Source organism: Trichomycterus rosablanca, chromosome 9 (assembly GCF_030014385.1).
Source record: "Trichomycterus rosablanca isolate fTriRos1 chromosome 9, fTriRos1.hap1, whole genome shotgun sequence".
NCBI lineage: Eukaryota > Metazoa > Chordata > Actinopteri > Siluriformes > Trichomycteridae > Trichomycterus > Trichomycterus rosablanca.
In genome coordinates, this window is record NC_085996.1 from 36,047,451 (window position 1) to 36,060,860 (window position 13,410).

The 13,410-nt window shown below is 42.7% G+C and overlaps 1 protein-coding gene across 1 annotated transcript; it reads right to left on the reverse strand.

The window, feature by feature from the left end:
• Positions 1 to 1,384: 1,384 nt before the first annotated feature.
• On the reverse strand, positions 1,385 to 9,257 carry LOC134320750 (leukocyte elastase inhibitor-like). Its single transcript, XM_063002339.1, has 7 exons — positions 9,190 to 9,257; positions 5,423 to 5,605; positions 4,733 to 4,886; positions 4,418 to 4,534; positions 4,153 to 4,295; positions 3,804 to 3,971; positions 1,385 to 1,925 (listed from the first exon to the last, which is right to left on the reverse strand). Exons 2-7 carry the CDS (start codon positions 5,588 to 5,590, stop codon positions 1,521 to 1,523), a joined length of 1,155 nt encoding a protein of 384 aa, XP_062858409.1. The 5' UTR covers positions 5,591 to 5,605; positions 9,190 to 9,257; the 3' UTR covers positions 1,385 to 1,520.
• Positions 9,258 to 13,410: the final 4,153 nt, after the last annotated feature.

Sequence of the window (13,410 nt, forward strand, 5' to 3'; positions counted from 1 at the left end):
TACAAATGTATCATTTATTTGTCCCAACAGCCCTTAATTAATAATTAAATAGGCATAAAATGCTCAGAAAGATATAATTTACAACCCCAAAGCAGAAAAAGTTGAGGCAGCATGGAAAATGCAAATATAAAACACAGTTTCTTACATTTACACTTCTGTGATGGCAGCATTAATGCAGGAAAGTACATTAAAATCTTAGAGCAACATGTGCTGCCTTCAAGACGTCGTCTTTTCCAGGGAAATTTGTGCATTTTTCAACAAGATGATGCAAAATCACATGCTGCACACATTACAAAGGCATGGCTGAGGAAGAAGAGGGTACGGGTACTGGACTGGCCTGCCTGCAGTCCTGATCTGTCCCCAATAGAGAATGTGTGGAGAATTTTGAAACGGAAAATGTGACAATGACGACCCCGTACTGTTGCACATCTTAAGACGTGTTTGCAGGATGAATGGGACAAAATAAAAACTGAAACACTAAATTACGTGGTCTCCTCAGTGCCAAAACGTCTTTAAAGTGTGGTGAAAAAGAAATAGCAACAATACAAAGTGGTAAATGCTTTACTGTCCCAACTTTTTTTGGAATGTGTTGCAGATCTGAAATGCAGGAATTGATGTTTATTAATAAATGAAATGAAGTTGAGCAGATTAAACATGAAATATCTCAGGTTCATCCTGTCTGCAAATACAGGTCAATGTAAATGTAAGAAACTTTGCATTTGTATTTTATTTGCATTTTCCATACTGTCCCAACTTTTTCTAATTTGGGGTTGTACATTAATATTTCTACAGAGAAACCTCTCATTGACTCTGCCCTCTCTACTGCACTGGTGCTGAGGGTGATAACAGGTCGATCATGGACACACCCAACACACAGCCATTGGTCAAACCAACCAACTGTATTGTCTCTCAATACAGTATAGAAAGAAGCTGTACTTCCACCCTAAATGCAATAGATACCACCACATTCGAACCCCAATCCTTCCTTAAGTTCAACACCATCATCCCAAACTTTAACTCTCTCGCAGACCCCGACCAACTGCCCCACCTATTAGAGGAGCACAGATAAAGCTGCCCACTAGCATCACTATATACACACGCACTTCTTATCAAGTGAGGTACAGTGGGTGACCACGTCTAACGCACACAAACATCTAGCAATGAGAACTGAACCAACCAGTTGATACAAACACATTCACACGTTCACACACAACAAATCTTACATACAGTGTTATTTATTGTTAATATTTCACTGCTATTAATATTGTGAATATTGTGATGTAAACAAGGAAGAACGAGACATTTCTGCTTTATTACGCTTCTGAACCAGATACAGAATACAAAGAAGAAACTAGATCTTAATACACAGATCACTCCTGTTAAGCTCAAACAAAAGAATTTTTAATAAGCACTTCATCCAACTCTACAAATCAAACTGTTCAAAGTATTCTTAAAAGTTGTTGTAAGTATTATATTTTATTAATAAAATAATTTTACAAGCATTCAGTGACTCTAAATCTCTAGCAAGGACCTCTGAACCGGCCGAGGAAGAGGATGCTGTTAGTGGGGTTGTGTCTGATGCAGAACAGGAAGGGGTGGTCTGCTATAAAGTACTTTACAGGTCTCCAGCACGAGGTCCTGTATACAACGAATGTGGCTGCTGCTGCCTCTGTACCCGTCTCATTCACCTCCACAAAGGCTTTGTGGGCTACTGATGACACACAAAGGCGTTCATCCCTACTTATTCCAGACAGATCTGCAGCCTGAAATAAAGAACTCATGCCCATCTTAGCCAGCGTGTCATGCAAAGAGTACTGCTCTTCCAACTTGAACTTTGGCAGGTGGACATTGATGTCAGTCTGTGTGTCCATTTTCTCCCGCCTGGTCCACTCAAGCAGCTTGTCCATCGTCAGCTCACTTTCCAACTGTTGAGCAAGATACAGTGTATCACAAAAGTGAGTACACCCCTCACATTTCTGCAAATATTTTATTATATCTTTTCATGGGACAACACTATAGACATGAAACTTGGATATAACTTAGAGTAGTCAGTGTACAACTTGTATAGCAGTGTAGATTTACTGTCTTCTGAAAATAACTCAACACACAGCCATTAATGTCTAAATGGCTGGCAACATAAGTGAGTACACCCCACAGCGAACATGTCCAAATTGTGCCCAAAGTGTCAATATTTTGTGTGACCACCATTATTATCCAGCACTGCCTTAACCCTCCTGGGCATGGAGTTCACCAGAGCTGCACAGGTTGCTACTGGAATCCTCTTCCACTCCTCCATGATGACATCACGGAGCTGGTGGATGTTAGACACCTTGAACTCCTCCACCTTCCACTTGAGGATGCGCCACAGGTGCTCAATTGGGTTTAGTCCATCACCTTTACCTTCAGCTTTCGCAGCAAGGCAGTTGTCATCTTGGAGGTTGTGTTTGGGGTCGTTATCGTGTTGGAAAACTGCCATGAGGCCCAGTTTTCGAAGGGAGGGGATCATGCTCCGTTTCAGAATGTCACAGTACATGTTGGAATTCATGTTTCCCTCAATGAACTGCAGCTCCCCAGTGCCAGCAACACTCATGCAGCCCAAGACCATGATGCTACCACCACCATGCTTGACTGTAGGCAAGATACAGTTGTCTTGGTACTTCTCACCAGGGCGCCGCCACACATGCTGGACACCATCTGAGCCAAACAAGTATCTTGGTCTCGTCAGACCACAGGGCATTCCAGTAATCCATATTCTTGGACTGCTTGTCTTCAGCAAACTGTTTGCTGGCTTTCTTGTGCGTCAGCTTCCTTCTGGGATGACGACCATGCAGACCGAGTTGATGCAGTGTGCGGCGTATGGTCTGAGCACTGACAGGCTGACCTCCCACGTCTTCAACCTCTGCAGCAATGCTGGCAGCACTCATGTGTCTATTTTTTAAAGCCAACCTCTGGATATGACGCCGAACACGTGGACTCAACTTCTTTGGTCGACCCTGGCGAAGCCTGTTCCGAGTGGAACCTGTCCTGGAAAACCGCTGTATGACCTTGGCCACCATGCTTTAGCTCAGTTTCAGGGTGTTAGCAATCTTCTTATAGCCCAGGCCATCTTTGTGGAGAGCAACAATTCTATTTCTCACATCCTCAGAGAGTTCTTTGCCATGAGGTGCCATGTTGAATATCCAGTGGCCAGTATGAGAGAATTGTACCCAAAACACCAAATTTAACAGCCCTGCTCCCCATTTACACCTGGGACCTTGACACATGACACCAGGGAGGGACAACGACACATTTGGGCACAATTTGGACATGTTCACTGTGGGGTGTACTCACTTATGTTGCCAGCTATTTAGACATTAATGGCTGTGTGTTGAGTTATTTTCAGAAGACAGTAAATCTACACTGCTATACAAGCTGTACACTGACTACTCTAAGTTATATCCAAGTTTCATGTCTATAGTGTTGTCCCATGAAAAGATATAATGAAATATTTGCAGAAATGTGAGGGGTGTACTCACTTTTGTGATACACTGTACATTCAGACACAGTCAGGACGCAGTGAGATTACAGTGGAACAACTTTGGAGTGAAAATGAGTTAGACTATAAGCGAGACAAAAATACATTTAAGACCCAGCTCTAACCCAATAAGTGTTTTAGGAAGCAACAATAAGGACCTGGGTAACAGCAGATAATTCTATGAGAGTTGCTAATAGCTGTGGGATTTTCTAATAGAGTTTTATAATAATTCTTGTTTTATTGTTTATCCTCAAAGCATTAAAGGTGGAACAAAGGATTTTAAGCCAACCTTCTGTAGTAGGTCCGAGCCATCCTGAGACTCATCAGGCAGAAGCACCAGCATGCTAAGCTCATCCTCCACATACGGTAACTCCAAAACATGCAGTTTGTACTCATCAATGTAGTTGTAGGGGAATCTTTCTTTCTGGTACATCATCTGAACTGGTTTTGTTTCATTCTAATAAACATACAAACAAATAGCTGACAGGTCTATTTCACATTGAAAATGTCTGTCATATTCGTATTGGTTTTTCTGATATTTTTGTATCGAGTCCATTTTGATTACTGCAAAAAAACTTAGAGCTTCATTTAGAGGTAAACTGAGACACGTTATGTACATGAGCATCGCATTATCTTACCCTGTTTATCTTAAAGGGCATTTCTTTGGTGTCCACAGCTTTAAATATACTCCTCCACCTTCCCTTGAAGTAAATGGCGTTTACCAGGGCAAGCTGAGTTGATGCATTAACCATACCCGGCTTCACAAGGTCTTTAATTTTATCTAAACAACAAAACAGAAAATATTAAAGACCCAAAAAATCTAATGCATACAAACTCTAACTGATTTGCTTCATGTTGTTTTGAACAATGTATTTATTATTTGTAAAAGTGATCTGTCCTCACTCTCAGTCTTCTCCTCCACCCAGTGGTTAATGAGCTGCCGAGTTTCCTCTGATGCTCCAATGAAGTCTACAGCCTGCATCTCAGCTTGGTACAACTTCTGAGTGGAGTTTAAATGTGCTCTAAATGTTTGAGTTTGCCATTAAACTTAAATTGTGCTGTTAGCTGTAAGTTCCTCCTCTATTTTTCCTGAACGGCCTGTGAAAGGATCAGTTTGATGGTGAACAATCATGTATTAGCATGGCTAAACATTTAATCTACATCCCAGTAGGTTAAGAACACGTGTTTTAGAACAAACAAAAGGCAAAATAAAAGAACATTTGTGGTGGCTTACAGGTAGGAAATTGAAAGTCTTTTCTCCATAGAGTCTGTTGGCCAGTCTGAGGATGTACGAGGCTTTAGGGCTGTTGATTGCAGAGTTGAGGGTGCTGAATTGATCATGGACATCAGGGACTGAACTGAAGGACATGACCTGAAAAGAGCAATAAAACATTAAAGAAAAAGTAGAGTAAGGATTACAGTTTATTGGCAAAAGATTGTGGGTAAGGTAGCAGGGCGTAGTCCATAAAATATCTGTTCAGGTGTGGTCTGGTTAGTCCTGCTGCAAGCATCCTCCACATCCTGGTACCAGATACCACAGCACTCCTTCACAGTTCTTATGGAGTTCATGGTTCTCAATTGATGCTCATTAATGTAAATCAGTTTGGTTAAGGAGTGGTAGATTAGTTGTGGTGTAATTTTAGTGGATTGTCTGCCACACCCTTAAACTATACTTAAATATTACTTTACTGAGGTTTGCCACATTATTTAGAACACTGGAATGGTTTGTAACCAAATATCCTTACATTTATAGGCCTTGTTTTACCAGAGAGGTCTCCAAATAACATACTGCACTTTTAACAAATCAATGTACTGATTATTATCAATGTCTACTTGAATGCTTATTTTTATTTCAGTCTATATCATATATTATCTCTTTGTGTGTATGTTTAGGATAAAATCGGTTACCTTGGCCATTTCTTCAGCAGTAATTCCTCGAGCTCCCAGGTAAACCATACTAAGTGAAGCACTGATGCTCAGCGGAGAGAAGAACAGGTTTCCATCCAGGCTGTTAGTGCTCAAGGCCCGGTACAGATCCAGTGCAAAGACACTGTTAGCACCGCTCAAGCTCTCCATGGTTGACTAAGGATTCTAAAACAAAGTCCATTAACAAAAACTAAATATTCAGTTTACTTGTTCAGAATAAAAAACTGAAGTAAATGTATTCATTGATACATTGTGAAATTGTAACACTCAGATTGTAGTTACTTTATCTTTTTTAGGAGGGTCAGTCCCATCACAAGCTCTCTGCTACACACTTGCATGGTTTTATTTTTAAATCATGTATTTACAGTGGGGGAAATAAGTATTTGATCCCCTGCTGATTTTGTAAGTTTACCCCCTTACAAAGACTTGAACAGTCTATAATTTTTATGGAAGGTTTATTTTAACAGAGAGAGACAGAATATCAACAAAAAATCCAGAAAAAAAACCTTAAATAAAAGTTATAAATCCCCTACCAACCAGCAAGAATTCTGACCCCCACAGACCGGTTATGTGCCCATGAGGCACACAAATTAGTCCTGTCCCTGTATAAAAGTCTCCTGTCACAGAATCAGTTTCTTCCGTTAAAATCTCTTGACCACCATGGGCAAGACCAAAGAGCTATCAAAGGACGTCAGGGACAAGATTGTAGACCTGCACAAGGCTGGAATGGGCTACAAGACCATCAGCAAGAAGCTTGGTGAGAAAGAGACCACTGTTGGTGCGATAATTCGAAAATGAAAGAAATACAAGATCACAGTCAATCACCCTCACTCTGGAGCTCCATGCAAGATCTCACCTGGTGGGGTAAGAATGATTCTGAGAAAGGTGAGGTCAGTCCAGAATTACACGGGAGGAGCTTGTCAATGATCTCAAGGGAGCTGGGAGCAGAGAAATGCTGGATATGACCCCAAGAACACCCTCCCCACCGGGCATTTCTTTGCCTCCAAACACAGCGAGTGGAGTTGATGCCAAAGAGCTCAGTTTTGGTCTCATCTGACCATATCACATTCTCCCAAGCTTTCTCTGAATCATTCAGGTGTTCATTGGCAAACTTCAGACGGGCCTGTACATGAGCCTTCTTGAGCAAAGGGACTTTGCGGGCACTGCAGGATCTCAATCCATTATGGCGAAGTGTGTTACTAATGGTTTTCTTGGTGACTGTGCTCCCAGCTCCCTTGAGATCATTGACAAGCTCCTCCCGTGTAATTCTGGACTGACCTCACCTTTCTCAGAATCATTCTTACCCCACCAGGTGAGATCTTGCATGGAGCTCCAGAGTGAGGGTGATTGACTGTGATCTTGTATTTCTTCCATTTTCGAATTATCGCACCAACAGTGGTCTCTTTCTCACCAAGCTTCTTGCTGATGGTCTTGTAGCCCATTCCAGCCTTGTGCAGGTCTACAATCTTGTCCCTGACAAGTGGTCGAGAGATTTGAACGGAAGAAACTGATTCTGTGACAGGAGTCTTTTATACAGGGACAGGACTAATTTGTGTGCCTCATGGGCACATAACCGGTCTGTGGGGGTCAGAATTCTTGCTGGTTGGTAGGGGATCAAATACTTATTTCCCTTAATTAAATACAAATTAATTTATAACTTTTATTTAATGGTTTTTTTTTTGGATTTTTTTTTTATATTCTGTCTCTCTCTGTTAAAATAAACCTTCCATAAAAATTCAAGTCTTTGTAAGGGGGTAAACTTACAAAATCAGCAGGGGATCAAATACTTATTTCCCCCACTGTATGTACACCGACCAGGCATAACATTATGACCACTAACAGGTGAATAACACTGATTATCTCTTTATCACGGCACCTGTTAGTGGGTGGGAAGTGAACATTTTATCCTCAAAGTTGATGTTAAAAGCAGGAAATATGGGCAAGCGTGAAAGGGCCAAATTGTGATGGCTAGACAACTGGGTCAGAGCATCTCCAAAAGCTCTTGTGGGGTGTTCCTGGTCTGCAGTGGTCAGTATCTATTAAAAGTGGTCCAAAAAAGAAACAGTGATAAACTGGTGACATTTTGGTGACTCAGTGCTCCAGTAAAATCAAGCTCTATTCCGTTTACTGTCAACAGTTAAAGAAATCAAATCAGGACTATAATTAAAATTTTTGTTGGGACCACTAGGTGACCAGATTTAAATTAAGTCAGCATTTTTTTTTAGAATGCTGTCTTACAAGTCCTAAACTATTTGTGTTGGGTTCCCAAAGCATCCCTAAAGAAGTCAGTCTTCAAGAACTTGTAGATCTACTTCACAGTCTGCACTAACAATTTTTCAATGAAGGTTAAATAATATGAAAACTCTGGCCATTAGAAAGACAATAAAAGTAGCAAAACTTTGTTCTGGTGTTTACCAAATCTCTCTTGAATAATTTAAGCTGTTTGTATGATGGCATTAAAACTGGTAACATCAGAAAAGTGTAACGTATGTTTCACCCGCTCCAGTAAATATTAAAATCCCAATTAACAGTACTGACCTGTTGTGTTTGTAATAATCATTTAGCATAAAGATTATGTCACTAATTTGATTAAAATTAAAACATCAGACATCACAGTGTCACAAGCACATATCATACATTATAAATACGTATTATTTGCAGTACTGAAATATGATATGTTCTTATTTGTATTCAGAGAAATACAGAGAATTCAGTCATGAGAAACTGTCACACTACAATGATAAATACAGTTAGGTCATGGATGAACTACAGGTGTAAAAGTATCATTGACGTGGAGGTGTATTTTGGAACATGTGACAATATTGCACAATGAGGCCAATATAGCCATATATATATACACATACACATATACATACATATATATACTCATGTACACATATGCAAATACATACATACATACATACATATATATATATATATATATATATATATATATATATATATATTTACATTTACATTTTCAGCATTTAGCAGACGCTTTTATCCAAAGCGACTTACAGTTATGTCTGAACACAGTTTTGAGCAATTGAGGGTTAAGGGCCTTGCTCGGGGGCCCAACAGTGGCAACTTAGCAGTGGTGGGGCTTGAACTGGCAACTTCTAAATTACAAGTCCAGTACCTTAACCACTGAGCTATCACTGCCCTATACAGTATATATACGTTTGCACATGCATGTGCATACAAGCACATACACACATGGCTACATTAGGACCCTCAGTCTTTAGCTACAGTAAATGTAGTAAATGTACAATTAAGTCTGTACCATCTATTCACAATTTAAAACCAGTGTACTGTGGAGGTTGTGTGAGTGGCTGATTATTATGCTTATTTATATAAAAGTGAATCTAAAGGACAATTAACCGTCAGACAAAATGTTGTGATAGTAGCTGCTATTTACTGTGAGAACCTGGAGATTTGTTTATTTAAATAAAACTAAAGCTGTTTGCGGCTCTTCCGCATTCTATTCAACAGCACAACCACAGACTTTTACTTTTAATTCTCACTTAAAGCAGTAAATTGTCTCTATAATAGTAGAATAAAAATAACATGCTTATATAAAACAGTTCTACAGTAAAATCAGACTGAAGCAAAACAAACAAACTGATATTTAGTCTGTAAAAGTCACTGTAAGCAGAATACAGTTTATTCAGTTAGAATGCAGTTTTTATTCTACAGTTTATGAACGTGTAATAGAGAGAACAGGATTGAGATGAGATTATTATACTCACGTATTAAAGCTCTGGTAGATGAACAGTGAATGAAAGTAATCTCAGCATCAGTTTTATACCAGAGAAGAGAATGAAAGTGAATGTCTCACGTCTCATAGGCGTGGTAAACATGCACAGTGGTTCTCAGGAACTGATGATCCAGATTATTTTCTGTGAGCGAGGGGAAGTTGTGAAATCAGGATGGAGACAATGCTTTTGTAATCCCTGAAATGATTGAAATGTTTAGTCTTGACACGAATGTCTTTTCGATTCTTAACCTTTGGAAGCGAGAACAGGGTTGGTTGGCGTAGGGGTAAGATGGCTGGATGGGCTGTTAAGAGGAAGTCCCATTATAACTCAAACTCAAACTCAAACTATATAACTCTCCCTCAGACCCTGGCAAACTGCCCCACCTACTGGAGGAGAACAGAACTGCACACTAACAGCAAACCAACTCAAAAAAAAGCTTTAATGGCATGACAAATAAGGACATTCGTATTTTCAAAGCCCAGTTACAGAGAAAAATAAAAAATAACAATAAGAACAAATACATACAAAACAGTTACAGTTAAAATAAAATAATAAAAACAATGCAAATAACGAAAAATGTCATATTTACAGTTATGAGGTAGTCAAAAAAAATTAGTTTTAGTGTGTGTGTGTGTGTGTGTTTAAGACATGGTCACCCACTGTCCTGGTGGCAGGTGTGTGTGTGTGTGTGTGTATGTGTGTGCTGCTAGTGTGTGTGTGTGTGTGTGTGAGAGAGAGAGAGAGAGAGAGAGAGAGAGAGACGTGGTCACCCACTGTCCCTCACCTGGTGGCAGGTGTGTGTGTGTATGTGTGTGTGTGCGTGTGTGTGTGTGTGAGACATGATCACCCACTGTCCCTCACCTGGTGGCAGATGTGTGTGTGTATGTGTGTGTGTGCGTGTGTGTGTGTGAGACATGGTCACCCACTGTCCCTCACCTGGTGGCAGGTGTGTGTGTGTGTGCTGCTACTGTGTGTGTGTGTGTGTGTGTGTGAGAGAGAGAGACATGGTCACCCACTGTCCCTCACCTGGTGGCAGGTGTGTGTGTGTGTGTGTGTGTGTGTGTGTGTGTGTGCTGCTAGTGTGTGTGTGTGTGTGTGTGTGAGAGAGAGACATGGTCACCCACTGTCCCTCACCTGGTGGCAGGTGTGTGTGTGTGTGTGTGTGTGTGCTGCTAGTGTGTGTGTGTGTGTGTGTGTGAGAGAGAGACATGGTCACCCACTGTCCCTCACCTGGTGGCAGGTGTGTGTGTTTGTGTGCTGCTAGTGTGTGTGTGTGTGTGTGTGTGTGTGTGTGTGTGTGTGTGTGTGTGTGTGAGAGAGACATGGTCACCCACTGTCCCTCACCTGGTGGCAGGTGTGTGTGTATGTGTGTGTGTGTGTGTGTGTGTGTGAGAGACATGGTCACCCACTGTCCCTCACCTGGTGGCAGGTGTGTGTGTGTGTGTATGCTGCTAGTGTGTGTGTGTGTGTGTGTGTGTGTGAGACATGGTACAGCTCTGTCTCTACTGTACTGAGAGTGCAGTGCTGGCACAGCCTCTCCTCCCGGGGCAGCCAGGTCCGGGTGTGTTGCCCCGTTTCCACGGCCAGGTCGCTTGCACTCACCTCGTCAAGGTGTTTCATAATTTAGGGTCTGATACTGTGCTCAGATAATCTGCTGCACTGTAGTGTCACACACACACACACACACACACACAACAAATTTTGTTCGTAATACTTACATATGTATTATTTTTTATTATATTATTATTAGTATTGTTTTTTTTTTAATCATATGTTTCTTAAATCTATAAGCAAGATTTGGCAATAACAATGTCCATATTTGTCATGCCAATAAAGCTACCCTCTGAACTGAATGGAACTAAATGAGGGATCATCAGAAAGGGGTGAAGCGGTACAAAACACAACCAAAATGTGCAGTGGCTAGAAAAAACAAATAACTACATGACAAATAGCCGAGCTTTAACAACTTAAATCACTTTACAGAGGAGCAACAGTACAGATACAGAACATACAGTACAAAACAATTCAGGACTTGTTTGTAAATGTGGTTACATTCTATACTAGAGGAATTAAAACAAGATATTTCAGGGTTATATCATTAGCACTTAGATATGGAAGCTCCCAGTGATGAGCATTGAAAAAAAACAGCTAGAAAATTAGGAAACAGATCGGTATGTGTCTGTGAGTCAAATTAATGAACGAATTAATAAGAGTCGATTCTTTAAACTCCAAGCCACACTTCTTTTAATTTTATTGAAATGGTTATTTTGTCACGTGGGAGAAAGGAGGACTCAAACGCAGAGATAATAAAAATTAAAGATCTTTATTTTTTATTTAATAAACAGAAATATAACAGGAAAACAAAAAAACCCAAACTAAAAAACCGATCGGAACCTCCGACGGAAGCTGCCGGTGAAACCGACAAAAAAAAGCAATAAGGAAAACTAAAAGAGAGGCGGACACGAACCCCGGTCTTTTGGGTGAAAACCGGGGACTTAAACACCGCGCCAACCAGGCACGGAATGAAGTTACGCGTGGGCGCAGAAAGCGCTACTGAAATCGGCAGCGGAAGCTACAAGCTCCGCTGAGCGTTGACCCCAGCACAGCGGTAGGCTGGCGGGGAAGTGATGCGGAGCGCACGGCTTACGGTCGCGGTGACAGGGGCACTCCGATCTAAAAAGGGGAAAAAGAGACAAGCACAGTTAGGAAGCTCCACTTGCGGATTCGAACCGGGGTTGGTGGCAGACCGGCCAAGCGCTTAACAAAGTCGCCACCCAGCGGTTACCGAATCCAAATATAATGTTCAATATGAGATACTGCAGCAAGGTAACACCAGCGCCACACAGTGGTCCGGTGCGCACCCGCTAAGCTAATGGCTAACGAAACAACAATAGGCAGTTCAAAGACTGCGCGGCATCGCACCACCCTATTTCAATGAAGACGAAAGAAAAACCTCAATACCTCAAACCTTGCGGTTTCTACATGCCCGAATGGCCTTATGCCACCAGGGCTACCATCTAAGGCTATGAAAACGGCGTGGGCGAGCTACCACCGGCAACAGGAAACAAACAAAAGGTGCGACACCCGCCACTGTGTGATGCTGGCTTAAATAGTCATCCCCACAGCTGCGGGTGATCAGCCCTAATTGGTGACCCACTACTTATGGCCTTGTCTTCTGAGCTCTGTAAGACCTGTTTCGCTGGGAACCCGGGGCACGTTCACCAGCTACTACAGGCTTCGTTATAGAACCCCCTCCTCTAGGGACAGCTCCTGAGGTCCCAAGACCCGCAGCTCGGTTCCGTCGGAACTCGCGGATCAGTTCCGGGTCCAGGATCTGGCGAGCCGGTACCCATGAACGTTCCTCAGGGCCGTAACCCTCCCAATCCACCAGGTATTGGGTGCTACCCTGAACCTTCCTGCTATCCAGCAGTCGGCGAACCGTGAAGGCAGGGGCACCCTGGATGATACGAGGGGCGGGGGGTTTGGGAGGGGGTAAGACTCCCCCGCACATAAATGGTCGGAGATGGGAGACATGGAAGGTTGGATGCACTTTCATGTGGGGAGGAAGCTCCAACCTATACGTCACCGGGTTTATTCGCTTTACCACCTTGAATGGACCAATGTACTTGGGTGCCAACTTGTGTGGGGCACCTCGAACGGGGAGATCCCTCGTCGAGACAAGTACTCTTTGGCCAGGCCGGAAGGTAAGAGCCGGCTGCCGCCTGCGGTCAGCCTTGCGCTTCATAGAGCGCTGGGTGGCTACAAGGGCCTGCCTAGCTTTCCGCCAGGCGGCGCGGCAGCGGCGGACATGAAGCTGTACAGACGGGACCGCTACCTGCTGCTCCTGCTCAGGAAAGAGCGGCGGAGGGTACCCGAACTGAGCTTCAAACGGTGACATACCAATCGCCGAATGATGCAGGGTATTGTGAGCAAACTCTGCCCACATCAGCTTATCCGACCACGTGGTCGGATTCCCTGCCGTCAGGCACCTGAGCATCTTGCTCAGATCCTGGATCAGCCTCTCCGACTGCCCGTTGGACTCCGGGTGATACCCGGAGGATAAGCTGACCGTAGCGCCAATAAGTTGGCAAAAGGCCCGCCAGCACTGGCTTACAAACTGCGGGCCCCGATCTGACACAATGTCTGATGGGACCCCATGCGCTCTCACCACATGTTGCAGAATGATTTGCGCGGTACCCATGGCGGATGGCA